The sequence below is a fragment of the Kalmanozyma brasiliensis genome (assembly GCF_000497045.1).
Source record: "Kalmanozyma brasiliensis GHG001 unplaced genomic scaffold PSEUBRA_SCAF3, whole genome shotgun sequence".
In the NCBI taxonomy this organism is placed as follows: Eukaryota; Fungi; Basidiomycota; class Ustilaginomycetes; order Ustilaginales; genus Kalmanozyma; species Kalmanozyma brasiliensis.
Window position 1 is genome coordinate 1,917,892 of NW_015961970.1, and position 27,256 is coordinate 1,945,147.

At 59.3% G+C, this 27,256-nt stretch overlaps 8 protein-coding genes across 8 annotated transcripts in view; 5 read left to right on the top strand and 3 right to left on the bottom strand.

Annotated features, from left to right (window-relative positions):
- Positions 1-21: 21 nt before the first annotated feature.
- On the bottom strand, positions 22-6,962 carry PSEUBRA_004574 (SNF2-related; the record flags this gene model as incomplete). Its single annotated transcript, XM_059465328.1, has 2 exons — positions 22-5,588; positions 5,729-6,962. 2 exons carry the CDS (start codon positions 6,960-6,962, stop codon positions 22-24), a joined length of 6,801 nt encoding a protein of 2,266 aa, XP_059320568.1.
- A 623-nt stretch (positions 6,963-7,585) lies between these two features.
- PSEUBRA_004575 (ATPase, AAA-type, core) lies at positions 7,586-8,611 on the top strand (the record flags this gene model as incomplete). The annotated part of the gene is made up of 1 exon (XM_016438102.1): positions 7,586-8,611. One exon carries the CDS (start codon positions 7,586-7,588, stop codon positions 8,609-8,611), a length of 1,026 nt encoding a protein of 341 aa, XP_016291650.1.
- A 287-nt stretch (positions 8,612-8,898) lies between these two features.
- PSEUBRA_004576 (uncharacterized protein) lies at positions 8,899-10,865 on the bottom strand (the record flags this gene model as incomplete). Its single annotated transcript, XM_016438126.1, has 3 exons — positions 8,899-10,169; positions 10,337-10,405; positions 10,631-10,865. The coding sequence occupies 3 exons, from the start codon at positions 10,863-10,865 to the stop codon at positions 8,899-8,901; spliced, it is 1,575 nt and encodes a 524-aa protein (XP_016291651.1).
- Positions 10,866-12,387: 1,522 nt separating this feature from the next.
- Positions 12,388-13,185, top strand: PSEUBRA_004577 (Phosphatidic acid phosphatase type 2/haloperoxidase; the record flags this gene model as incomplete). Its single annotated transcript, XM_016438103.1, has 2 exons — positions 12,388-12,671; positions 12,780-13,185. 2 exons carry the CDS (start codon positions 12,388-12,390, stop codon positions 13,183-13,185), a joined length of 690 nt encoding a protein of 229 aa, XP_016291652.1.
- A 1,206-nt stretch (positions 13,186-14,391) lies between these two features.
- PSEUBRA_004578 (Kelch repeat type 1) lies at positions 14,392-19,476 on the top strand (the record flags this gene model as incomplete). Its single annotated transcript, XM_016438101.1, has 1 exon — positions 14,392-19,476. The coding sequence occupies one exon, from the start codon at positions 14,392-14,394 to the stop codon at positions 19,474-19,476; it is 5,085 nt and encodes a 1,694-aa protein (XP_016291653.1).
- Positions 19,477-20,541: 1,065 nt separating this feature from the next.
- PSEUBRA_004579 (uncharacterized protein) lies at positions 20,542-21,189 on the top strand (the record flags this gene model as incomplete). The annotated part of the gene is made up of 1 exon (XM_016438109.1): positions 20,542-21,189. The coding sequence occupies one exon, from the start codon at positions 20,542-20,544 to the stop codon at positions 21,187-21,189; it is 648 nt and encodes a 215-aa protein (XP_016291654.1).
- A 2,553-nt stretch (positions 21,190-23,742) lies between these two features.
- On the top strand, positions 23,743-26,700 carry PSEUBRA_004580 (uncharacterized protein; the record flags this gene model as incomplete). Its single annotated transcript, XM_016438099.1, has 1 exon — positions 23,743-26,700. One exon carries the CDS (start codon positions 23,743-23,745, stop codon positions 26,698-26,700), a length of 2,958 nt encoding a protein of 985 aa, XP_016291655.1.
- A 318-nt stretch (positions 26,701-27,018) lies between these two features.
- PSEUBRA_004581 (uncharacterized protein) overlaps positions 27,019-27,256 on the bottom strand; it is a gene marked incomplete at both ends in the record, with an annotated part of 1,628 nt that continues 1,390 nt past the window's right edge. The window contains one exon of the mRNA XM_059465329.1: positions 27,019-27,187. Within this exon, the coding sequence (XP_059321530.1) occupies positions 27,019-27,187 (169 nt within the window). The remainder of the gene's footprint in view (positions 27,188-27,256) is intronic.

Here is a 27,256-nt window from a genome sequence, read left to right on the forward strand (position 1 = left end):
GTGAACAAAGTGAAGGTGAGCTCAAACGAAGGGCGCCTTGAGCTGTCCCTGCCCATTCTGCGCGCGCAGCCCGTTGAAGTTGAGCGCCATGACTCGGATCGTCGTCTTGATGGTCGCCACGTCCGGGTCGCCGTCCGTCAGACCTCTGGCCGTCAGCACACGCAGCTGGTCGCATAGCTGGAACCATCTTGCGGACGCACGTGTCACGTCCTGCATCTGCGGGCATCGATTGAGGTAGTGGAATGTGCCGCCGCAGATGATGCATGTCTGGTCCGAGATGACGAACTCCGGCTCGTCATCGTCGTCCTCGCCGCCGCCGGGGGAGGGCTGGGAGGCGGAGGTGGCGTGCAGCGCCGGCGAGGGGGACATGCTGGCCGAGGAGCGTGGGGAGCCACCGACGCTGCTGGATGCCGTCTTGACGCGCGGCTTGCGGTAGTTGACGGCGACGTCGAGTTTGGTGAGGTCCTTCTTGGAGACGTCATTTCGCAAAGGACTGCCACCGGAGAACGCAGACAGGCGCGACAGCGCAGCCGCGACCCGGTTTGGTCGACCTTGCGAGGCGGATGTGCTCGACTGCGAGGCGGCTGGCGAAGCTGCTTTTGCTGTTGGCGGCGGCATCAGGTCACGATCGACAAATTCCACCAGGCTCGGTATGCCCGAGCGGATGGACAGCTTGGCCGGCGCGTAGGCAGGATGCTGCCCCTTCCCGTCCATGTAGTTCTGCACGATCAACATCATGTTGGGCGCCGTTGTCGACATCGGATTGGATGTGACGAGCCGTCCGATCTTGGTCAATTCGACCTCGCCTCGTTGTTGCACAGCGTCCAGCCATGCCTGGCGACGCGCTTGATCCCTAAGCACATTGACGCAATCAGCTGCCGTTGCCGGGCGTGGCGCAGGGGGCGACGTCCCATTTGCGGGCGGGGAATCGGCGATCTCGATCACCGCCGGGGCGGGCTTGCCAGCCTGAATCACGTTCCAGGTTCGGATGGCGACGATCCACGGTGCCTCGTCCTTCGAGGCTCGAAGTGTCAACACCATGTATGTGGCTGCTCGCACGAGAAGCTCCCGAATCTTCCTCCAATCCAGAGCGATGGCACCACCGTAAGCCAGCGCAAGGATCTGCGGCGGAATGCTCTCTTCTGCAATGATGCTGAAGGTCGCCTCGAACAGGTCCCGGGGCACGTTGAATGTCTGCTTGTAGTAATCGATGTGCGTATTGGTGAGCTGAAAGCGCTGATGCAGCGGAGCCAGATCGGGGATCGCGTTGCTAAGCGCTCGTTCGGCGACTTCGGTCGCAAAGTCGCTGTCAGGCAGCAGCGAGAGGATCACTTTGCGCATTGCGGCCAGATGACCTGGTCGCACGGTGGCGATCGGCTGAGAGAGGTCGAGGTCGCCGAGCGGCGCTGGACGCGGCAAGCGATGCTCTGCGATGAGGTCGCGTTGAAGGCGCGTAAGGCTGAATGGCTGGGCCTTGGCCTTCGCAGTCGTCGTCGGAGCAGAGGCAGGGGCGTCCTTACGCGGCCTTCCGACTGGCCTTTTGACTGGCGTTGGAGGCGCCGTAGCAGCAGCAGTAGCAGCAGCGGGCGTCGAGGTTCCAGCCGCACCACCTGATGATGCGGAGAGAGAGGTACCGTTTGAGGGGACAGAAGCCGATGCGGCCGACGAGGTAGGAGCGACTTTGACAGCAGCGACAACAGCAGCCGCAGTCGCAGCCGCCGCAGCTGCAGCTGCAGTGGCAATGGCGGCATTGGATGACTTGAGCTGTCGCTGTCGCAGGGCTTGCACCGCAGGTAGCAGCTCGTCCTCTTCCTGCACGGCATCGATCAATTCATGCTCGTCGCTGTCGCTCTCGTCCACCACCTTGAAATCTTCGTCGACAGGCGGCTTGACCACCTTCTTGGGTCGACCAGGGCCCCTCTTGGCTGGCGTAGCGGGGGCTTCGGCAGCCTCGTCGTCTTGGAGCATCGCTTTGATGCGATCTCGTCGCGTCGCGCGTTTCTCCTGCGCCTCCCTCTCGCGCGCCTCTTCCGCTCGCTTGGCCGCCTCGTCGCGATGCTTGTGCAAGAGATCCGCCCAGAAATCGTCGTCCACGACGGTCGTTGGCGCCACTGCGGAAGGCTCCGCAGCTGGTTGGTCGATCTCCCACACTCGAGCGTAGGAGAAAGTGCCTTTGGGCTCGCCGTTCTCGTCGCGAGCGTCGTCGTTGAGCTTGTCGTCCTCCTCGACAGCATCTTCGCGACGACGCAGGAGCGAGTCAAGGTCCTCGTCTGTGTAGCGGACGTCGCGTTCCGACTCTTCGGTACCGCCCTCAGCAAAGAGAGCTTGTGCACCAAATTTGAGGATCGACTCGAGCTCGTCCGGCCTCTCGTCCTCCTTGTCGAGGTTCTGCACGATGAGATGATCCAGCATCATCTTGCGCTTTGCAGCCTCGATGATCTTTTCCTCGGCCGTCGCTTTGCACATGAGCGTGAAGACAAGCAGCTTCTTGGTCTGACCGATGCGGTGCGCTCGCGCAATCGCCTGCATATCCACGTGCGGATTCCAGTCAGGGTCCATGATGATCACCGTGTCGGCGGTGGCGAGGTTGATGCCGACACCTCCAGCACGTGTGCTGATCATGTAGATGAAGTACGGCGAGTCGGGTGCATTGAATGCGTCGATGTCCTTCTGGCGCTGCTTCTGACCGATGTTGCCGTCCAGTCGTAGGAACTTGTACCCTTCGCCTCGCAAAAAGACCTCGACAATGTCGAGAGCAATCACGAATTGCGAAAAGAGCAGGACTCGGTGGCCATCCGCTTTCAGCTTGGGGAGCAGACGCTGCAGGATCGAGAGCTTGGCGCTGGCGTCAATCAAACGTTGATGTTCCCAGGTCGCCTCGTAGTTGTCCTCGCCTTCGCGCGTCTCGAGGTCGGGCGCAATGAGATACGGATGTTGAATACACTTGCGCAGCTGCATGAGCGTGTTGTTGAGGTTGGCGATGGTCGACTTTTTGCCCTTCTTCATACCTGTTGCCCGAGACGCAGCGAGAGCCTGGATGTCCTCGATGTTCGACTCGAGGATGGAGCGATAGATTCTCTTCTGAATGGGACGCAGCGACGTTGGGACGATGAGCTCAATCTTGGGTGGCAAGTCCAGCACTTCCTTCTTGAGTCGCCGGAGGAAGTAGGGCTTCAAGCGCTTCTGCAGCTCTTCAATGACCTCTGGCTTCAGCACGCTGTACTCGGCTTCAAGCGCCTTGACATCCTTCCACTGTCCTCCGGGCTCAAGCCAGTTGAGCAGATTGAAGAGCTCCGTGACGTTGTTGTTGAGCGGAGTGCCGGTCATGATGATGCGATGTTCGGCTTTCAGATCGTTGAGGTTTTTCAGCAGCAGGGACTTGCCGGACTTGAGGTTCTGGCCCTCGTCGACAATGATGACGTCCCAGCGCTCCACCTTTCTCAGCGGCAACGAGTCGATACGCACCGTGGTGTCGGAGGCGACCACAACGTGGAATTTGATGGGTCGGATGGACCCGCCCATCTTCTCGAGCGTCTTCTTGGAATGGAAGATCTCGTACTTGGAGATCATGTCTCGCGCTGCACCCTCGCCCCAGTACGGCACGACGCGGAACTGTGGCATCCACTTTTCGAACTCGCGCAGCCAATTGGGAAGCGTCGCGTTGGGCACCACCACCAGGAAAGGACCAGCTTTGCTCTCCTTCCAGATCGAAGCCAAAAAGGTGATGATCTGGACCGTCTTTCCCAGACCCATCTCGTCAGCAAGGATACCAGGCTTCTCGTGATACCAGCCGTAACGAAGCCAGTTGACACCTTCGAGCTGGAAATCGATCAGGTCGCCGCCCTCGATGCAGTGCGGCTGATCATCCAGTGCTCGGAAGCGGGAGCCGGACTTGGCGAGGCGGCGCTCGCGCTTGGTTTGCTTCTCGTCGGCGGTCAAGGCCGGGAAGGTGACCTTCTGCGCCAACAGGAACGAGCGATAGGCTTCCTGACATTCGTAAAAGATGTCGCCTTGCTTGCGTCGTGTCGGGGGATCTTCCCACGTGGAGCCTTCGTACGGCTGATCTTGCCACTTGACAAGCAGCTTTGCCGTGTGTGCCCAGCTGCGAACATGGTCCGACGGCTCCAGCTTTTCGAGGGAAACCGCGTCCATTTCAATGATGTTGCCGCCCAACTCGTCCATATTGTCATCATCCTCGTTGACCGAGACGTAGAACTTGACCGCCAAGATGCGATCTGGTGTCCTCCACGGTTTAGGAATGCGGCGCTGAGCGTCAGGAATAGGACCAGGCGGGCCAATGTCGACTTCGCCGTCCTCGTCGACCTTGAGTGTCTTTTTGACGGATCGGGTCTGCATGGATGAGGGTGGCAGTGCCCTGCCGCTACCTCCGAGTGCGAGCGATGCACGGTTCTTGCGTGCTGTGTTGATCGCCGAGGCTGACTCGATCAGCTCAGCTGGCTCGAGCTCCAGGCGACTTCCTTTCGCCAGGAAGTTGGCGAGCAACGGCTGGTGTAGGATACGGAGCCAATCGTGCGGGACCCATTCGGTATCGCGGAAGGACTTGCCCTTGAACTTGACGAGGTACTCTCGCGGCAGATTTTCTCGCACAGACAGGATGGCATAATCAGCCTTCTGGGCCTCCTCGTCGCTCCAAAGCTGGCGATCCAACTGGCGCCAGGCGATGATCTTCTCTGCTGGAGGGCAGCGATGGCAATCCGAGCAGAGCCACCCTGCTTCCTGGATCGACTGGGCGACCTTCTCGACGGATGGGTTGTCCTCCGCTTGGGCACGAGCGAGACATTCGTAGTGCGTGGCGCGGGAGCATCGGTGGCAGCGGAACATTCGCGAAGCTGTTAGCTCGGCGGGTGGCTCTGGATACTGAGCCAGCATGGCATGGGTGAAGCCGAGTTGCTCCTCGACGGTGCGATCGCCATGGACGTTGGCCTTGCAAATGGTGCAGTACGAGGCATAGCCCGCGCAGTCGGGGCACGAGTTCGTGTCGACAAACTCGTCAACGTCGATCCAACGAACGGGAGAAGGTGCAGGCGCATCCTTGCCAAAGACCGTCTGGTGGCGTGCGTACCTCTCCCGGTTGATTCCGACAAGGATCGCCTTTTGCGTATCTGCTGGAAGGCAGCCCCAGTGCCAAGAGACAGAACAAGTCTTGCATTCGAACCAGCCGGCGCGATCTTCGAGCACCTCGAGCCATTCCTCGGCGGCTTGCACGGCGGTGACCCTGCCGGAGGTGTCCTCGACGAGCGACTTGCGCTGACGGCCGCGCGAGTCGATGCGTTCGGGCGACTGGTCGCGTCGCTTGTTCTCTTCCCGCTTTCGCATGCGTTTCAGCTGTGTGAGCGCCTTGTTGTACAGAGGCAAGGCCGGCCCCCCTGTGCATCGCTTGCACGTAGACCAGTGCCTGTCGACATTCGCTTCCGGTGTCTCGTAGAGCTCCACTTCCTCGGAGTCGGAGCCGTCGTCGGAAACCGCCTGCACTTGCTCGCCGTCCACCTGCTCTCCATCGCTGCCGTCGGATGGGCGGTAGATCGGTTCGATGCCGTCAATGAAGATGTATTCGTTAAGATCGTTGGCTGTGCACTTTCATCGATCAGGACATAAGCCTCTTCGGTGAGCGAGGGTGAGCCAAGGAAGGGCGTCGGAAGCTCTTCTTGCAGGGCGAAGCGCATGGGAAGCGGTGTGGCAGGGGTGGTCGTGGTGGCCGACTTGCGACGAGGTCTCGTGCGAGACTGCTCGCGTTGCGGAGTGCCCTTCGAGCTGTCTTTGCTGAGACGTTGACGCTTGGATGCAGGCTTGGAGGTCGAAGACCTCTTACGCTTTGAGGTGCGTCCGTACTCGCCGTCCGAATCCTCCAGCTCGTCGTCCTCCTCTTCCTCTGTTGGCTCCTCTTCGACTTCAGAGACAACGACATCGTCGTCGTCGTCATCCTCATTCTCGGACTCTGTTGCTTGGCGACGAGGCTGACGCCGAGTCTTCTTGCCGGCTTCACGGCCTCGACTCTTGCTTGGTCTAGAGATCTCCGTGAAGTCGTCCCCTTCGCTGTCATCATCATCAAGAAGCTCGATTCGCCGGTTCCGGGATGATCGAGTGCCTCTCGCGTCCGAACGCCCGCTAGAGCGGGCGCTTTTCGCATTGGCGCTACTGTGACGCGAGGACCTGCGCAGCGTCTCGGGCTCCTCCTCTTCCGAGTCACTATTGAGATCCTCGAGCTCCTGGCGCAGATCATCACTGCCTTCATCGGAGACATCCTCTTCGTGGTCATCGGAAGCGACATCCGACTCATTGACGAGGAGAGCGAAGCGCTCGCGAGGTGGCGGGCGTCGTCGGATGGGTGCGTCGGCGAATGCCACGGATCGCGGGCGGCTCGAGCTTGCTCTGGTGCGGGAGCGCGCAGCTTCGCTGGTGGTCTTCTTGGGAGTCGGCCTCTTTTGCGAACTCGACTGGCTGAACCCTCCGCCGTTCATTTCGGCGATGATGTCGTCGATATCCACTTCGTCATCGCTGTCCTCAATCGCATTGTCGCGATCATCCTGGTCGTTCATGAGATCGTCGTCGTCGTCCTCTTCGACGAAGGAGCTCTGCCGTTTTCTGCGTCGTTCGGTCGGTCTGGTCTGAGTGCGTCGCGAAGTCGGAGTCCACCCACGAGGCTTGTCAAGTCGCGCAGTCGAGCTGCTTGCCCGTGACGGCCCTGGACTGGGTGCTGACGCGGTCCTTGCGAATGACCGCTGAGAGGCTGGCCTGGGTGATTCTCGCGTTGACCTCGCCTTGGTGCTGGATGGCTGAGAGCTGGAGACATTGGTGTAAAGGCCTCGCTTGTCCACTGTCGACTCCTTGCCCTTTGCTGATCGGGACGAGCTTCTTCTCAGAATGGCGTCGTCTTCGTCATCTGACGAGAGGGAGATGGCGAACTCCTTCTGAGGGCGCGAGCCGCGTCTTGCAGGCGGCATCGTGGATCGCGACGACGGCGCTGTCTTCCAGGGCAAGAGAGCTCGCTGAGAAAGGGATCTGCAGGATGGCCTCCGGTGCTGAACGGACCAGCAGCTGCGCTCTCGATGCAATGCAGGTCGATGGAGGAAAGAGATGACGATGCGGAGAAGACGGCGCAGTCAGTTGGCTCGAAAGGGTCCAGTCGCAGGCCATCCATTCATCTTGGCTTGTCTATTCAGAAATTCCTACAGTCCGAATTTGGCTCTGCTGCAGGCGACTGTGATCTCTTGAAAATGCTGCTTGCATACAGCCGTGCGCAGGCTCGACCATCGAGTGAGAGAGCGGCTGGCCCCTTTACCACTCAACGCGAAACGCGTCTCGGACAGCGGCGAAAAACGCAACAGCAGAGCCTGTCAAACGAGGCTGAGCTGAGCGAGTGTGACTTTCGTAAAGGTCAAGAGGGTCTCGGAAGCTCCACACTTGACACACTCATCCTTCCCACGCCTCATCAGCCTCTACTCAGCATCGGAACTCAGCTTTCGGCAGCTCCGACATCACCATCAGCCACTCACGAGACGGCGGCAGAAAGCAGGGCCTCTTCGGGATCGACAGCGAAGCCTAACCACACGACGCATCACCCACAATGACACAGACGTCGGGCTCGTCCGCCGCACCGGCAGCGCCGATCACAGGCTACGAGCTGCCATGGGTGGAGAAATATCGTCCTTTGCGACTCGACGACGTGGTCGGCAACAAGGACACCATCGACCGCCTCAAAGTCATCCAAAAAGACGGCAACTGTCCGCATCTTCTCATCTCGGGTCTTCCCGGTATCGGCAAGACGACCTCCGTTCTCTGTCTCGCCCGTGCCCTCCTAGGCGATGCCTACAAGGAGGGAGTCCTGGAACTCAACGCCTCCGACGAGCGAGGTGTCGACGTCGTCCGAAACAAGATCAAGACGTTTGCCCAGAAGAAGGTCTCGCTGCCCGCTGGGCGGCATAAGATCGTCATCCTCGACGAGGCGGATAGCATGACGCCCGCTGCTCAGCAGGCGCTGAGGAGGACAATGGAGATCTATTCCAACACAACACGCTTCGCCTTCGCCTGCAATCAGAGCAACAAGATCATCGAACCTATCCAGTCGCGTTGCGCCATCCTGCGGTACGGCAAGGTGAAGGACGAACAGATTCTGAAGCGTTTGCTGGAGATTTGCGAGATGGAAAAGGTCGAGTACTCAGACGAAGGACTGGCTGCGATCATCTTTACGACGGAAGGAGACATGCGTCAGGCGATCAACAACCTCCAATCGACATGGACAGGGTTGGGCTTTGTCAGCCCGGATAACGTGTTCAAGGTGTGCGACCAACCACATCCGTTCCTCATCCGAACGCTGCTCCTGGCATGCAAGAATGGGGATATTGACGAGGCCATGGAGAAGCTCGACGAGATCTGGTCCAAGGGGTACGCGGCGGTGGATATCGTGACGACGCTGTTCAGGGTAGTCAAGACGCTGGATGGCATTCCTGAAGCCACCAAGCTCGAGTTCATCAAGGAGATCGGCTGGACGCATATGAAGATCCTCGAGGGCGTGGCGACCGTCGTGCAGCTCGGTGGATTGATTGCAAGGCTTTGCAAGCTCAGCATCGACCCAAAGCAGTTCCAGGTGTAGTCTATCACTAGCTCCGTGACCTCCTCGCATCATCTTTGTACTTTCATATCCTTGCTCCCATCTCAACGGCATGACGCTCATCTCAACAAGACGACAAGATCACGCATGGCGAGGTTCCGTGATGGCAAGTGGATTAAGCATGAAAGCAAAAGCGAGCTTCGAAGAGCTCGAGAGAAAGCGAAAGCGAAAGATCCGACTAGCGGAAAAGCAAAAGTACGCGAGCGAGAGCCGGAAGCAGTGGTATCATAGATCAAACAGACGGAGCATGGACGGGAGCGTTGAGCAGATCAACTCGACCATCGGGACGTTTCCGTGAACGGATCCTTGCGGCTGGAGCTAGCGCGATCGTACTCGTAGTACCCCTCAGCGCCCGCGTCGCCCCTCTGCACATCCGCGTACGGCGAGTAGGGCCTGCCAGCACCGCTGCTGGCACCGGCCGCATCCATCCCCCTCGCAGCCGGGTTGTTGTATCCCATGGTGGAGGAGCCGTCGTAGTAATTGACGTCGTACGCGCCGTGCTCGTCGCTGAACGGCGTCACCGCCCGTCCTTCAGCCATGTCGTCGACGTACATGCTGTCCGTGATGCGATGAGCGGCAGGGAAGTCACCGCCACGGGCAGAGCCGTACGCGCTGCCGACCGCGGCGTACGGCGAGACCTCCTGCATCGGTGGGGCCATGCCCGAGTAGTCACCCTCCTCCTCGGTGAGGTTGCTCATCGGTCGTCCGTTGTGGAACGACTCGTAGCTGTCACGACGCGGACGGTCGCGTGTGAGACCCGCAGCGGCACCTCCAACGGCAAAGGCGGCACCACCAGCAGCAAGGGAGGAACCGATCATGCCTCGGTGGTGGTAGCTGCTCTCGACGGGATACGAACCAAAGTCGTCCTCGTCGTTGCGGCGACGGTAGCGTCGAATCAGCACCACTGCCACAGCGATCAACGCGATCGAGGCGACAATGACCACGATGGGGACGACGACCTTGACAGTGCCGTCGCTGCCGCCGGATGAGCTGGAGCTGTTGGCGCGGTCGGCACCCGTGGTGGCAGCAGCACCGGCTGCACTGGTGGCAGAGGCGTCCATCGACGCCGCCGCCTGGCTAGCAAGCGCATCCGCACTGGCTTGCGAGGCAGAGTTGGCCGAGATGGCACTGGCAGCTGCCGATGCCGCCGATGCGGAGGCTGCAGCAGCGGCAGCGCTGGTGTCGGTGGGCGCAGCACTAGCTGCAGTAGCTTGCTGTTGCTGCTGCGCCGAGCCTTGGTTGTTGTTGCTGTTGTTGCTCTGGTTGTTGTTCGAGGCGCGTGTGCTGCCGCCATTGTTGGTGTTGCTGTTGTTGTTGCTTGCCGGTGACGAACTTGCTCGACTGCCGCCGCTGGTGCGGGTGCCGCTGTTACCTCCTTGGCTTGACGCGGGCCTGGGGTTTGACGAAGCAGCAGGTCTAGAAGAGGCGGGTGCACTGCTGGCCGGAGCGGGGTTGTTCGAAGCAGCTGGCGTTGTTGACGCGGCAGGAGCGCTAGTCGCAGGGGCAGACGTTGCCGGTGCTGCGTCAGTGGATTGTCCCCCTGAATGATGTCGATTCAAGCAAGAAGAGGAAGGAATCAGCTTTCTGCGCGATGGGCGAGGAGGTCGAGGTTGAGGGACAGAACGCTGGAGAGGTAGGTGGGGAAAGGGAAGATGTGGACAGTAAAGGCGCCGGGGAGAATGGAAGAGGAAAGGGAAGGATAATCACCAGCACCGAGAACATCGCCAATGATACCACGACGAGTGTTGGGCAGATGCTCACCTGCCTCGTCGAGGTCTACAGCGTCGGCCAAGTTGTCATGGACATACGGTCGTGGAACAGACGATCACGGTTCGTACAGCCATGTGGCGATTCAGAGAATGAGTGGACAAGGCGTGAGTGGAGCAGAGTGGGAGAGGCAGGATGGAGAAGGAAGAGGAGGTGGGATTAGGAAGTGTTTGACGAGCAGGCGATGGAAACCCATGGGGACTTGTGAAGCAGACGGGATGTTGCAATACCTACCACTGGAACCAGTCCCTGTCAGGATATCGCCAATGATGCTTGTCACATCATCAAGGATTTGGCGTTTCTGCACCTTGATCATGCCGGGTTGCTGCTGCTGGTGGAGCTGTCGCTCTGCGAGGCCGCGATGTTGGTGAGCGTGCGAGGCCTCTGCGGGCTGGAGGGACGCGACTGCGCCCGTGACGGCGACAGCAGACAAGACAGCCAGGGCTGAGAATTTTTTGACGACAACCATGATGGGCGGGTGAGATGATCAGGTTGCGAGCGCTCCTGATGTGTATTTCAAAAGGAGTGATGTCTGCTTTGTGTAGTCCAGAGTAGATAAGGCGAGGGCGAAAGTCGGAATGCCGTCGCGATTGGTCAGGTCTGTAAAAAGAGTGTGCTGATGAGACCAAAAGAATGTCGGTAGCCGATGCTGGAAACGGAACGGAAGGGTGGAAGGAGGGATGAAGATGGTGGTCGTGACGATGACGAAGAGAAGGGTCAGAGAGGAGGAGGGAAGGATGCGGGAGATCTCAGATGATCTGCAGGCTGCATCAGAAAACTTTGTTGTCTTGCGGGCTGATGTTGCCGCTTCTCGTGACAATAGACTAGGAAAGCAGCCCAGCGGCGCGGCTGAGGACGAGGCGCATCCGTAGCAGCGGTTGCAGCAGGTGCAACGTAGATGCTTGCGCTGCTCGAGGTGCAGGCACCGCAAGACTGCGGGGCAAGCTGAGCCAGGAGGGAGGGCCCTGGCATGCTTGGGCTCCCACGCGAGGGGCCAGTGGGTGCATGGGCTGTAGCGCCCGCAGCGTACGGACTGTTGCAGTCCCTGACAAGGTTTCGAGGGTTGTTCGGCAAGCACGTCTGTGATCCTTGGCTGGTGTTGTTGCTGCTGCTGATCGACATGCGCCACTGCTGCACAGCAACAGGACTGCACCGAGAGTGGCAACATAGGTCGCGGGGCAGCGGGGCACGAGACGGCTCTGCTCCAGGGACCTGCAAGCCAGATCGGCGGTCTGCAGCTCTCTGCCTGCTTTCAAAAAGGCGGGCATCTCAACAGAGAGCGTGTTTGTTTGAGTTTTGTCTCGGACTTTGCAGCAGAATCTCAGTGTTGGTCCATCAAAATTGCTTGTTTCCCTTGGAAAGAAGGAAGAAAAACTACGAGCTCGGCTTGGCTTGGGTCGAGTGACCTGCAAGAAGCAGCTGAAGCAGCCCACACTGCACGCCCTTTCAACAGCCGACGAGAGCAGACTGGTCGCTGGCATTCGCGCAGAACTCCTTTCGTTCCAGAAGGTCTCTCGATCTTCTCGCCAAGCCTTCTCCTCCCCGCTTGTCGCCGTCAAGAATGGCGGATCGAGACATTCGACACGGCCATACGGTGGTGACTGCCAGCCTTCGACGTTTGATAAACATAGACGTCAGAAAGAAGCAGTGGTGGACGGGCATCTGTGCCGGCAACGTCGATAGTAACTACAGTAGGCGGAATACTGTAGAACAGCATCAAGCAAATGCACGTCCAAAATTGAGGACCGCAAATCATTCTTTTCCCTGTGTAAGAATGTTAGACCTATGGGACTGCAAAGCAGTGTGTTAGATCCCTCCACCACCATCCTCCACATGACGCTCCACGCTCAAGGGCATGATGTCTCGACGGCATTGAAGATACCTTCTAACGACATCACTGTTCCCTTTGATAACGGTGACGAGAGAATCCGTGACTGATCAAGTGGCCAGCAGTGCCATAAGACTGCCAGTCTCGGAGGTGTGTCGCTGCCATGTCAGCTCAAGGATCCACCAAAGCAGAGCCCAATGGCGACCCAGGACGGCCCCAAAAGGAGCTCTCGACGGGGCTGTGGCTGCTCAAGCATACTCAAGGAATCGTGACGACGGCAACGGCCATCGGCATCCTACATCTGCGCACAAGTCATGTGATCTACTTCACAGTCGGTACGCTGGCCACCAGCTTCACGGCCAAGGGACTCAAGAGGGTGATCAAGCAACCTCGACCACCAGGGTCCAAGGTCAAGAAGACGAGTGGGATGCCCTCAACGCATAGTTCGTAAGTATCATCCAAGCGCCTGATACATCCCTTCAAAAAGGTCTGGCGACGAGTGTGAGCTGACCTGACCCTGAATCGTGTGACTGTCCCTTGCCACTACATCTACAGGACCATCTCGTTCATGGGAACATATATTCTGCTCTCGTCGCTGCTGCTACCTCTGCATCCATCGTTGCATCTCGGCTCGGGTGCTGCAGCGCGAGACAACATGGCTCACATATGGATCGCACTGGTGGGTGTCGTAGCTCCTGTGCTGGTCATGTGGTCGCGAGTGCAGCTTGGTGTCCATACCCCTGCACAGACTCTGGTAGGCGCTGCTCTCGGTGTGGTCAAAGCCTGCCTCTGGTTCACGGCCTGGAACGGCACGCAGGTCGTATTTGGTACCAGCCCGACCATCGGCGATGCTACGTCTGCGTCTGTCGCGCGCAACGGCCTGAGGACTATCATCGGCGCTCGAGTTGACCCTTTGATAGCACAAACGGAAGCAAGAGTGCTCGGAGCCATCGGCAGGTAGCTCGTGCTCTTATTGCGCCCAGCATAGAATACTGGTAGACGCTTGACGCAATCGATACCCGAATCGCAGCTCTCCTCTCAGGCATGGTTGATTCTGGCCGATTCTGAACTATACGAACCGCCTATGTTAACCCGATCTGAAGACGATGAAGGGACGATTTGGCTCGGTAAGCGGGGCAAGTCCATATGCAATCCTAAGCGAGGGTCAGAGGGGTTCCTGCAGTTGAGAGCATAGAAACCCATTCAACCAAGAGGGGAAGAGCTGCCCCTGCTTGCTCCCATTCTCGTCGTCTCTCTTCGTTCAACGTCATGGCATTACATCAAAAGCCGGGAAGACATGGTCACAGCTTGTCCCAATGGTATGACAAGGATGGTGTTTGTGTGCTGGGTGAACGCCTTGGATCGAGAACATAGACGCAACGAGCACCGAAAGCATGTCGCGTCCTTGAAGCGGTCGCCAAAAGAAGCGCATCTTGCGGCCGTGCGCGCTTGGACACCGAATTTGTCTCAGAACACGCGCTCTCTGGCTCTCTGCCCGATCTCTGGCCTGTCACGCGGTAGAAGTTGTGGATTTCTGCACGAGAAGCTAGTCTGTCTCAGTTGAGTGCTTTGCCGCCTTTGAACGAGATGCATTTCCCTTCCCAACGAGGCTCCCGATGAGCAGTCCTCCCTCCATCCTAAGCCGTTGGGGGCATCAAAGAGAGAATAGACTCAGCAAGGCGATGACCCAAGAGGGATGAATCAAAGCAGTTGATGAGAAGTTGAGGCCAACGTGTCCCTTTCAGACTTTTCGCACGCATCTTTAGATTTAAATTTCTTTTTTTTTTTGTAATAATTTCACCTCGCACAAGCGCCTTCAGTGAACTCTGTGTGACAGATTCAGTCGTCGTCGCCGTCGTCGTGGCCCATCCCACTTCGAGCCAACCTTCATTCAATCTTCCCACCATCGCACGCCTCGCCACGGTCCATCTCAGGCACTGGCACCGTTCTCCCCGGACAAGAGTGCTCTCCTCTCAGCTACGACCCTGACGCTCACATCCTGCGCTCCATTGATAAATCGCGACGACTTTCATCCGCGTCAAGCGTCAGACGTGCTCACCCTCTGCTTACAACAGCTCTGTCTCGACGCGCTGCTCCACCGACTTCATAGCATTCCTGCCACTCAATCTTCTGTGCTCGTAGCAGACGTCGTCGACAACTCGCAACCATGGCCATCTTTGGCAAGAAAAAGTCCGACAAGGACAAGGACAAGGATAAGCAGTCCGGCTCCCAGATCCAGTCCCAATCCTCCAATCCTCCCAATGGCGACAGTATTTCATCCATGTCCCCCGCCATGGAAGCATCCGCAAAGCAGAACCAACAGACACCACAGCAATACCAACAACAGCAACAACAGCAGTCGCCATACGCTCGAGAGGTATCCGGCATTCCCACACCAGGTGGCTCTCACATTCCCAACAAGGGTTCCATATCAGGTCAGATTGCAGGCGGCCCCGTCGGTAGCGGCTTCGCTCCAGGTCAGCAAGGCCCCTCTGGTATTCCTGGTCCCGCTCCTGGTCCTCTTGGCGCTGCATCGGGCTTTCGTTTTGGTGGACCAGCACCACGTCCCGATGGCATGGGCTCCGGCATCCCCGCTCCTGGTCAGAGCTCCCTACGCTCTCGTAAGGTGAGCGAGCAGGGCGTTCCGATGATGGGCGGGCCTGCTCCTGGCTCCAACTTTGGCATGGGATCGGTCGGCAGTCCGTCCAGCGGCAACGTCTCTGGTCTGCCGCCCGTCTCGTCTGGACCCGATGCTGGACCTCCTCTCTCCAGTTCCAATGCGCCTGGCCAGCCTGCCGGAGAGAAAGGTCGACCTCAACAGGTCGTCTACCCTTGGAGCCAACGTGGTCTCGTCATGAACCCACCCAAGTTCCTCGACGAGACACGCCAGGCTCCTCCTGGTGCCCTCAGCCCTTTCCCATTCCCTCGCTACGGGCACGCCGTCAACCAGGCTGCCAGCACCACCGGCGAGCTCTACCTCTTCGGTGGTCTCGTGCGTGAGAGTGTCAAGAACGACCTCTACACCATCTACGTCGACAAGCTCGTCTCGCAAGCCCCCAACTCGCCGCCGGGCACCACTCCAGCTTCGGTCAACGCCAACCAGATCTACGCCAGCGCAACACTCGTCCAGACCACAGGCGAGATTCCACCTCCTCGTGTCGGCCATGCCACTGTGCTTGTCTCCAACGTCCTCATCCTCTGGGGCGGTGACACCAAAGTGCGCGCCGATGACAAGCAAGACGAGGGACTGTACCTCCTCAACCTCAGCACACGCGAATGGACCCGCGTCAAAGCCGGCGACGGTCCCGAGACGTGTCCCGTTGGTCGTTATGGCCACAGCGTAGCCATTATCGGCTCGCGCTTCTTTGTCTTTGGCGGCCAAGTGGACGGTACCTTTATGAACGACCTCTGGAGCTTCGACCTCAACAGCCTCAAAGGCACTCCCACCTGGGAATGCCTCAAGTCCAATGGCGACGTGCCGCCCAGGCGTACGGGTCACGCCAGCGTCACCTACAAGGACAAGATATACGTCTTTGGTGGAACCGATGGCCAGTACCACTACAACGACACGTGGTGCTACGACATTGCCGCCAGCACCTGGAAGGAGCTCTCGTGCATCGGCTACATTCCCGTCCCTCGTGAAGGCCACGCCGCCTGTCTCGTCGACGATGTCATGTACATCTTTGGTGGTCGTGGCGTCGATGGCAAGGATCTCGGCGACCTTGCCAGTTTCAAAATCACCAACCAGCGCTGGTACATGTTTGCCAACATGGGTCCCTCGCCAAGCGGTCGATCTGGCCACGCCATGTCCACCTTCCAGAACAAGGTGGTGGTGCTGGGAGGTGAGAGCTTCACGGGTGCAAAGCCTGACGATCCGGCTACCTTGCACGTCCTCGACACGGCCAAGATCAAGTACCCAACCGACAATAACGCTTCGCAGATCAAAAGTCCGGCCGCCTCGCAGCCGCCCAAGTCCAACATCGTCCCGCCTGCAGCTGGTGCAGCAGGTGCCGCCGGAGCTGCGGCCGCGGCTGCTGGTGCAGGCTCGCAGATCCCAGGTCCTAACGGAACTGTGCGGAGTGCCATGTCTCCAGTCGTCGAGGCAGATGAGCGCCAGAGGAATATCTCACCGACGATGCGCAACGCTTCGAGACCCATGCAAGGCAGCGTGCCCACTTCGCCAGACCGCAACGTCCAGACGTTCGCACAGCAGCAACAGATGGCTTCCGTGCCAGACGTCGGTCCGACACAAGGGCAGCCGCAGTCCCAGACGCCACAGCAGCTCGCCAACCAGGCCCCTGCGCAGCTGTCCTACCAGCAACCTCAGCCTGCCAGCAACGTCAACGGTGCCTCTGCCTTTGGCGCGACGAGCCCTCCCTCAAGCGTCCAGCAGCACCAGGCGCAGCTTCCGCCGCAGGTCCAACCACAGACGCAAAGCCAGCCTCATCCATATGCTCAGCAAGTTGGTGCAGGTGCAGGTGCAGGTGCTGGTCCGACTCCCTACGGCGGCCCGCGTAGTCAGCGCTCGATCGAAAACATCCGCGGTGTTGGCGCCGTTTCGCCCACGAACATGAACTCGATGCGAAGCATCAACGGTGTGGTGAGCAAGATGGACTCGCCCGCCAACGCACCTCAAGATGCCTTCCACTATGGTCGTGCCACCAGCCCGCCCGGCCCCAACGGATTCATCTCGCCGCAGCAGGTATCATCCGAGCTCGATGCATTGCGAAAGCGTGAAGCTTGGTACAAGGCTTCGCTCGCCCTGGCCGTCAAGAAGGGCTTTGTGGAGCCAGATCAGCTCAACGCTGGCGACGTGACCATAACTGACGCGCAGAGCATCACCTCTGAGCGATTGAGTCTCGATGGGATCGATACCGGTGCCGAGGGTAGCGACAAGGACCGCGTTCTCAAGACGCTCATCTCCCTCAAGGCGCAGCTTGCCAGCGCTAAGGCCACCATCGCGCAGCAAGCCCAGGGCGAAGCGGATCGCCACGCCGAGTCGGACCGAGCTCGCTCGGCTGCCCTCCAGGAGGCTGCCTACTACCGTGCCAAGCTGTCGGCGATTGAGTCTGGCAACGGTGATGAGGTGACGCGCCTCGACCGAGAGCGTGCCAACAAGCTGGAGAAGTCCCTCGCCGATGCCCTCCGGGAGAGTGCTCAACTGGAACGCCAGGTCTCTTCGCTGCGTGAGCAGGCCAAGCTGGAGCAGCAACTGCGCAACTCGGCCGAGGAGAGGCTGTCCGAGACGGCCAAGCGAGCCATGGCAGCGGAAGCGGCGCAGATGAAGGCGTACGACGAGCTGTCGATGCTGCAGAAGCGCAGCTATGCTAGCGAGAGCGCACTACGCGAGCACACGGAGCAGGTGACGACGCTCTCGTCGCTGGCAGCGCGCCACCGAGCCGACCACGAGCATGCGCAGACGCAACTGGAAGCGGCCAAGTCGAACGTCGCGGCGCACCTGGCAGCCCTGACACAGTTGCAAGTCGCCCACTCTGCCATCACATCCAGAGCTGGCGAGTACGAGCGCCTGCATAGCGATCAGCGCACCTTGCTCTCGCAGCATCAGCAGACCATTGCTGATCTCAGGGTCCAACTCGAAGCCAAGTCGAACGAGGCCTCCAGTCACGCATCGCGAGCTGCCGAGCTCGAGACGCTCGTCACGCAGCATCGACAGGAGGCGGACGCGCATCGCATGGCTGCCACTAGTGGTCTTGCGGCGCTCCTCGCGAACAAGGACCAGTCGTCTACGCGCGACTTGGGCGCTTCCGGTGCGGTTCCTGCTCACGTCGAGGACAAGATGCGGGCGCTGGAGGACGAGGCCGAGTCGCTGCGACAGCTGCACGCCGAGGCGCGCCAGATGGCGGACGAGCACTCGAGCTCGCTGCAAGAGATGCAAGACCGTCACCTCACCATGGAGAAGCAGCACACCAGCCTTCGTTCCGAGCTCACCGCGCTTCGCAGTCAGCTTGCTGTGGCTTTGCAAGAAGCTGCGCGACTCAGGGACAGTGCCAGCTCCAAGGAGCTCGAGCTGCGCGACCGCAACCGTGCCATCGAGGCTGCGCAGGTCAAGTCGAGCCTGCTGAAGCAATTCATGGCGGAGCGTGGCGTGAGCGTGCCCAATGACGACGAGCTGAGCGTCAAGTCGGGCTACGCGGACCGCCGTATCCGCGAGCTCGAAGAGGAGATCGATGCGCGTGGGCGAGAGGTGCAAGAGGCAGAGCACCGTCTGCAGGACTCGGAGAGCCGTGTCGAAGAGCTGACGCGCGAACTCGAACACCACGCCTCGCTCACTGCTAGCCGCGGTACTGCCGACAGCACCAGCGTCGCCGAGGCGAATCGACGCGCTCTGCTCGCTGAGCGTGAGCTGTCAGAGACGACGGCTTCGTACAAGGAGAGGATGGCGCAGCTGGAGAACGACTACCAGACGGCGGTGCAGTTTGTCAAGGGCACCGAAAAGATGCTGCGCAGGATGAAGGACGAGCTGACCAAGTACAAGACGGAGAATGCCAGCTTGCACAAGGAAGTGGCTCAGCTTCGCGCTCACACGGGTGGCCGAACAAGCCACGACGAAGGGACACGCTCCGAAGAAGCCGCGCGCGACATCGAGGCGCTTCGAACTCACCTCGCTGCTGTGACGCAGCAGAGCGAGGAGATTGCCGCCGAGAATCGCGAGCTGGAGCGAAAGTTGGCACAGCTCGTCGCTGAACAGCAGCAGCACCGTGGCTCGCTGGAGCGCAGTCGAGACACGGGCGCTGGCTCCGTCGACGGCGCTCACTCGTCTCGCAAGGTCAACGAGCTGGAGAGCGAGGTGGCTCGACTGCAGCACAGTCTGGAAGAATCGCGCAAGGAAGTCAACAAGACGCTGGAACTCAACGAGCAGCTCCAGAAGCAGATCAGCTCGAGTCCCACACCCCAGGGCCACGAGGCTGACTCTGCCGCGCTCAACCGTTCGCTCACCGCCGCGCAGACGAGCAACGAGCAGCTGAAGCGCGACAATGCCAACCTGACCCAACGGCTGGCGGAGCTGGATGACAAATTCCAGCTGCTCCTCGGACGCATCGAGTCAACCCACGAGGACGGTGGGCGAAGGGACAGCATCATGTACGGCAGCATTACGAGCGAGCTGGACAAGTGGGAGCACGATCGCTCTCTGGGCGGAACCGACGCGTACGGCCAACACGCAGGCCAAACGCTCCAGCCAGCAGCACCGCTATCGAGCGCCGAGGCCTATGCTCAAAAGGCGGAGCACTGATCTTCAACACCTATTTCATGACCTACTTTGATCCCTTTTTTGTAACTGTGCCATGACCCTATTGGTTGCTGGCGCAGACCATGTACCAAAACTTTCTTTCATGCCAGGCCTCGATAGACCGCAAAGGAGCGGATCGGGCTTGTGACGATTTGCCCCTAATGATAATGATGATCCTCTTGTTACAACCATCTCTTTTTGTGCTTTCGACTGACGTCTTGAGATAATGTAGCAGACTGAGAACGGTGCGGCTTGGTGTCGCCAAGACGAGGATGGGCAAACGAGAAGAAAGCGGCGCTGCTGCTGCTGCAAGAAGCGGTCATCTGACACGGACGCCCATTTCACGCGGGAACGCTTGAGGCAGGGCGCGGTGAAATTTCTAAGCGCCCAAAGGAGTTCCGACGTTCTGCTGGCGTGAAGCGAGAAAGGGGTCCTGCTTCTGCGTGTCAGCTGCCGCCAAAAAGTTTCCTGAGCCAAAATTTGGCGAGCAGGCTGGTGCGCGGGCAGATCGTTCGTCTGGCGAGGGTGAGACACACAGCCAGATGCCAAGCAAGCTTGGACTTCCGTCGAACCCTGAATTCGCAGCACTTGCTCGCTGCCACTTTTCTGACCAACATCGAATCGTTCCATTTTGCGATCATCATCACCATCATCATCCACACCTACACCTTTCGCCTTCATCGACTCAAAATCCGCATACTGAATACAAACCACAACACAGATCGGCAATTGCACTCGCATTCGCTCTAGCAACCAACACTACCACCTTTGAACACAAGAGCTCAGTCTACCACGTCCGCAGCCTGGCTAAAACACGGTTCTTGAGTCATCGACCGAACTGATCTCAATAGACCTTGCTGGTTCAGCACCTTGAGACTAGCGCCTCTTACAGCCAACCGCGAGTACGGACCATCAAGACGTGACTGGAACCTCTGAGTCCACACGAGCACCACATTCTAAGGACATTGGCACTGGTCCTGGCCGCATCCGCCAACGAGCTTGCTCATATCTTGGACGATCGCCTACATTGAGGTAGACTTGCAATCTTTCGGGTAAACATCTACCATCATGTCAGCCACAGTTGCTCCGACGGGGAATCAGCCTTCTAACACGGCGTCCAACACAGCAATCTCGATTATCATCCCTTCATCAGCACCGGCAGGAGGTGTGACCGTCACACAGCCCGTCCAGACAGCCGACCCGTCGTACTACAAGATCGCACGAGGTGTCGACGTCACCTTTGGCTGGAACTTCACATCCGTCTTGCAATACCCACAGACGCTGACGGTGCAAGCCTACTGCTCGGACAACCTGAACACATACAATATTGCGACCAACCTGCCAGGCACCGCCACCAACGTGGTATGGTCGCCATTCAACTACTCGACAAGTGTAGAAGCTTCAAACCCGAATCTGCCGCAGCTGATCGCGGCGTCGTACCGTCTGCTGATCTACGATGAGCGAGGAATGTCGGTAGGCGCCTCGCCAGGGCTGATGCAGCCCAACACGAGGGTGGAGTTTGCACTGTACAACCCACAGGCGTATACACCGCTGGCGAGTGGGTGGATCTGCGCGGCGTGCAGCGGCGCGACCGGGCTGAAGGCGATGCACCCTGGATTCTTGGGTTTGATCGCGACGCTGGTTATCGCGATGGTGTCGGGCTGGAGCTTGCTCTCGAGGCACAGCGGGTTTGCTGCGTTGGATGACGATGAGTGATGCCTCGTCTTGCGGGCAAAGGCGACCTGGCTCTCTTCGCGGTCAACTCTGCGACGCTTTGTTGGCACCAAGACCCACGCATCTTGCATGTCAGTCTCGCTGCTTTGACACTTTTCAGTCATGTTTGTGGTTAATGGACACTTTTTACGATCATCTCGCTGTTCAGCATGTGCAAGCCTGGCGTACGTTGGGTTTGACTGTGAGTTACGCTGACACGTTGGCTGACTTGAGGCGGCGAAGCAGTGGTCTCTGCAAAGCCACGACAGGCTGCAGCCTTTGCTGCAGCAAGAGCGGAGCATCAATGGAGTCTTTCCGACCATCGGCTTCGTCCCGATAGTAATTTTTTTGGAGTATGTTAGACTTACCCATCCTAGTCCTGTGGGCACGTGACAGCACGCGAGACGGACACGTCGCGCCCCTGCCATGCTCATAAAGTTCAACTCGCTTCGCGTAAATCTCGAAGAAATTTTCCTGGTGAGCTGTCACAATTGAGCATGAGTTTGAACCAGGTCGGAGCCTGTGCGAGGCAGCGTGTGAATGCGTTTGATCCCTCGATCGAATCACTTTCCCACGCTTCGGTACGGGGACGAGCCGCTCGCCAACGGGGATGTGACTGATGTGCAGGTGTGCGGTTAAGCTCGGACATGAGCGTGCTCCTTCGTCGAGCACAGTTCAGCCAATGATGCTGGTGGCGTGCCTCGGCTTGACCGCCAGGCTGCAGGCTGCTCGAGCCACATGTACGCTCAATTCGTCTCCTCTTTGGCTCGTGTCACCTCGACCCACATGATGCCTGCAGCAGGAATGCGCAGCGTTACTTGGGGGGTCTCCGCACCGAGACAGGCCCACGAGCTTGAGTCTGATGATGAACTGACCGCGCGCACCGGTGATGTGAAGTATCTCTTTTTCTCCCGTCACGTCCCCGGAGCTGTCACATTTGCGAGACGAGCCATCCTGCGGCGGTCACAATGGCCAGAGGGGCAGTCTAGCTCAAGATCACATCGTGTTACTTTCATTTCAGTCACATCGTGTTGGTCTCATTTCAGTCAAAGTAGGTGCACTCTCAGCCTGCTCCTTCGGCCTCTGGCTCGCCTTCGTCTTTGGTGCCAATTGTTTCTAAGTGAGAGCAACAAAAACACGAATCACGTCGACTTGGATCCTGTCAAAGCCCAAATCGCTGCTGCTGCATTCGAGCCCAACTGACAGAATTCAAGCCTCGGACGCGCGTTTGTGAGCATCGCCGAGCAAGGCCTTCTTCGGTGCGCTTGACATTCTTCCTTTCCTCCTGCTGCTCGGCAAAGGCTTGATCCGTTCCTGTTTCTCTATCCTCGTCGATCCTTCGCTCAGCAAGCTTGATGCGTGCCATTGCCGCTCCCTCGGCCTTGCCTTTGCATCAACAATAGCCTTCACTCGGGCTTTCCTTCCCTCCTTCTTCATCTCACACACACTCTCTGCTCTCTCGCTCGGTCTTGGCCCATCACCATCGTCATCGTCCTTCGCTTTCCTCGCTACTCGACACTCGCCACAAGCTGATCAAGCGCATCTCCTCTGCACAACTCCCGTCCATTCCACCGCCGTCACTTTCCCACCGTCTCGGCCTCGGCCCCTGACGCCGCTTCCACAGTCCAGCCCCTTCTCACCCGCCGCTCTCCTCTCTCGGCAGCACACTCGCCGGATCCTTCTTGCTTTGCCGCGTCGCGTCAGCCGTCGCATCCCTCCCCCCTTCGAGTAAACATTTGGGCGCTCCCCCTCGGACTGCTCTCCTGGCGCCTGCTCCTCATCTTCCGCCCCTCGGCCCTCAACCCGCTGCATCTCGCTCCTCTCGCAGCACACAAGCGCTCAGCCGCCGCTCTTCTTCTGCTGCCTTCATTACGTCTCAAAACCCAAAGGATCGACGCTGCATACACTCGTTTCTTGCGAGTCCCTTCGTGTAAGTCGCACCTCGCCACTCTCCTCCTCCGACCTTGCCATCTTCCTCGCTCTCCCCTTCCCTTTGATCGCCGCCTCTAACAGTTCGCGCAGCTCGTGCGCTTCTGCATACAGCGCATCGTCTGGGCTGACACAAGTGCACACCCGGCTGCATCGGTGCTCAACTGCATGAAACCGCTCTCTGCCTTGCCACCCTCCTCTCTCGTCCCTTGTTGTTGCTTTCCTCCCTCCCTTCCATCCATTCCCCGCGGCTACTCTATTTTCTCCCTCTGGCTCCCAAGCTACTGGCGGAGCGCGACGATCATCTCAACCTCTAAGCGGGCTCCTGCTTCGTCGACTGCACTGCAACTTTGATCCATTTGCAAGTCAGCTAGCATCTACACTTCCATCATCCCTCCCTTTCGTACCTTCTTCTCCATCATCCCTGATCACCTCCGTCGTCACAGTCGCTCTGACTGGCACTCACGCACACACTGCATCCACCAGACTTGCACCGCAAGAGCCCTGCATATCTATCCTTTCGAAAGGCCCGTTACTGACCGACCGCCAGCCACATCCTTTCACGCCACGGCACCATCTTGCATTCCATCATCTCGACCTGTGTTGCTCCAACCTACGATCGCAACAATGCAGGCCGAGCCTTCTCACACACCACACGCCGGCTTGGCTGCAAGTGGCGTCGTACCGGGACCATCCAACCAGATCACATCACCCTACTTGGCTGCGGCACCAGCTGGCCTCTTTGCGTCCCCATCTCAGTCTGCGCTCTTTGACCCATCGAATCAGACCCAGTCTCAGCACCCTCAGCACCAGCAGCCTCAGTCTGCATTCGCTCATCCCAGCGGCTCCTTCCAGCATCCTGCTGCTTCACCTCAGGACGCTGTCTACCGCGTACCTGCCGTTCCACGCTCGGCGCATTTGGTCGACTACAGCAACTCGTACCCACAGCTCGACTCGCACATGCAGCCTCAACAGCCACCCCATTCGGTGCCATACAACCAGCACCTCTACGCATCCACCTCCTACTCGGCATTGGCTGGTCCAAACCCTGTGGCTGGATTTGCACCCGAGCTTTCACCGCACGCATACACGCACTCCGACTTGGCCATGATGCAGCAGTCCAACATGGGCGTCCCTATGATGCGATACGGCTCTTTTGCCATGGCTGGCGACGACATGTCGCGAGCAAGCTCTTCCGGCACTCCCGGTCCCATGACGCAGCAGGACATCGACAACCTGCTTGCCATGTCGCGCGCGCAGGCAGGCACTTTTGGCGACGTCACTGCATTCCCTTGCACCTATTGCGACAAGGTATATACCGGCAAGCATGCACGCAGCATCTGGCGTCGTCATCTTCAGGACAAGCACAACATTCCCCTCAGCGCTCAGCCTCGCCGCACACGCTGGGATGGCGACGTGAACCGTCCCAAGAATGCAGAGGAGCGTCGTGCGCGGATGCTCGAGAGCAAACGTCGATGGGCCCGGAAGAAGCGTCTGCAAGAGAAGCAAGCCGCTATGGGTGGCACTCCTCTGCCGGACGACTCGGATGACGAAGGCGGTGATGACGGCGACGACAGCGCCGATGCCGATGTTTCGAGCATGTCGATGAGCTTCTCGCGCAGCACCAATGGCGACGACTCTCTGTCGATGCCTCAAGGCCAAGCTGAGGCCAACAGGAGAGCTTCCATGACTGCGCAATGGGAGGTGTCCCCTCATGCTCAGTTCTTTGCTTCTCAAGACGGATCTGGACGTCCTGTCAAGCGACAGGCACTGGGCCCTTCGACCGCACATAACGTCTCTGGTCCCAGCTCGATGCCGATGCAATACCCAATGCAGCCTCAGGCGGCTCCATTCGGCGCTCAGGAGATGGGCCCTGGCGGCCTCCCTTACTCGAGCTCCCCAATGCGTCGAGGCGGACTCCCTCTCGCTTCTATGCCGCAGCAAGGTACGAACTTGGCCATCCCTTCCAATGCCAATGCGAGCTTCAGCTCCAACAGCAGCGACTATTCGCAGCCTGGCTCCGCCAGCTTCTTCAATGACAGCTTTGCCGGCAACATCAGCAGCGCCGGCAGCGACACTGCCAACACTTCGATCGACGCACCCGCCACCACTTGGCCTGCACTGCCTCCGCTCGACGGTCCCACGGACAAGGCTGCGATCGCTCAAACTGTAGAAGGTGTCGCGTCGGCGGACGCACAGCCTCGCGCGCCCAAGGGTGACACCCGTGACGCCGCGATTCAGCTGTTGGCGCTTCGCTCCGGATCCAACTCGCCTGCCGATGACCGCGAGATGAGCCTGAAGCGGAGGGACGCGATCGAGGACGCGCCTTGGAGCTCGACGCCGAGCCGAGGCAAGGTCGCCTCTGCGCACGCAGCTCTCAATGCTCTCTCGTGCTCGTCGACCGCCGACGGTGGCCGCAAGGCTGGTGCGCTGGACGATCTGGCACTCAGCCCTTCGCCCGTCTCCCGCGCGCTGGCCTCGGGCGCCAACTCGGTGCGTGCCATGCCCGTCACCACACCTGGCCCGGCCAATCGCGCAGGCGACAACCCCTTCAGCCTGGACAAGCACAAGATCTCGCCTTACGAAGGTCGACGCAAGCTCAGCTACTCTGGCGCTCCCGCCTCGCCCACCACTTCGCCGACGCATCTCACCTTCAACGCGAGCAAGGGTGTTGCTGCTGCTGGCACCGCTTCGACCGCCGCGCTGGGAGTCAAGCTTGCGCCGCTGGTCAGCACGCCCATCCGCCCATCCCAGGGGGCTGTCGCCGACGAGGTCGCAGAGCGCATCAAAGCCGAAGGTCTACCACCCCTCCTCGCGTCGACCAAGAAGACTGGCGGTGCACCGATCATGTCGACTCCATTCTCGAAGCCCATGTCTGGTCTAGGCTACTCTGCTTTGCGCCACGGCACCGCTACCGCCGCTTCCACCGCACACATGGCCAACCTCGCCAGCGCCAAGCGTCCCACACCCTCCCGTCACCGATCCGACGACCAATTCAGCTCGCCGCAGCACCTCAATCTCACCGAGTCGCTCGGGTTGGCACCACACTCGATCTCGCGCACCTCGTCGTACGCCGGCTACGGCTCGTCGCTCGGTCTCACGCCCAGTGTGGCGCACATGACGGGCGGGTTGATTTCGGGTACGCCGTTCCATTCTGGCCTGGGGGCGTTGAGTGGGCTGGGTGGGTTTACACCGTTGTCTACGGCAAAGGGTGCGGGTTTCTGGCCCGAGTCGTCGCGCAAGTCGGGACTTCTGAGCGCGGGCGTGGTGGGAAACTCGCCGACGGTTTACAAGAGCTCGCAGACTTCTGTGCGCAGTGGTGGTGCGAGCAGGCCTAAGAGTCGGACGGCCAGCCCGGCGCTCGGTGGCAAGGGGGATATTTTCGATGCGGACTATAGGAAGGAGGGCCCGAGCAGCGACGACACGTTCGACGATGACGATGACGAGAATGCGATCGGTGCGCTGGATACGCCTAGTCGACCGGCGGCGATGAGGGGGTTGGCGAGGACCAAGAGCGCCAAGGAGCAGCAGATGGGTTCGACTGCCAAGAGGTCCCCCTTGCGAGGCATTCGGGTCAACCAGTAGGCGTCGATGTCACATCACACACACACTTGCATCTCTCTGTATCTCAGTTTTGCTTCTGCATCCTTCTTTGGCACTCCTTCTCAGCCACGACGATTTGGTTCGAGGACGATCACGTGTATTTGTGCTATTCACCTAACTCTTTTTGCAACATTGCTGCTATTCGACCTGATCCTTCTGTGCGCGTGTGTTGTGCTGACTTTTTGCAGGGCGGGACTTTTTTCGACCTGATCGGCACTCTGCGGCTGGTGTGCGGAGAGGGTGAGCAGGCTCCCTGCAATCCGCGTCGCTGTGTAGCTGCAAACCTGAGTGGGGCGAACTTTAGTGGCCGAGCTGTCGCGGCGCCGGTCGAAAGTATTTGCAAAAAAGCTTGTCGAGGTCGTACCACATTTTGTCGCGCATGTTGGGGGTGGGGCAGGTGGTGGAGGTGTGCGGCCACGAGTGGGCAAAGTCCGTGGTGGCGTTGGTGATTTTGATGGTGATGGTGTTGCTGTTTTGCGAGAAAAAGGGAATGTGTTCAGCAACGATGAAGAGAGGGGAGAGGAGGGGGGGGGGGGGG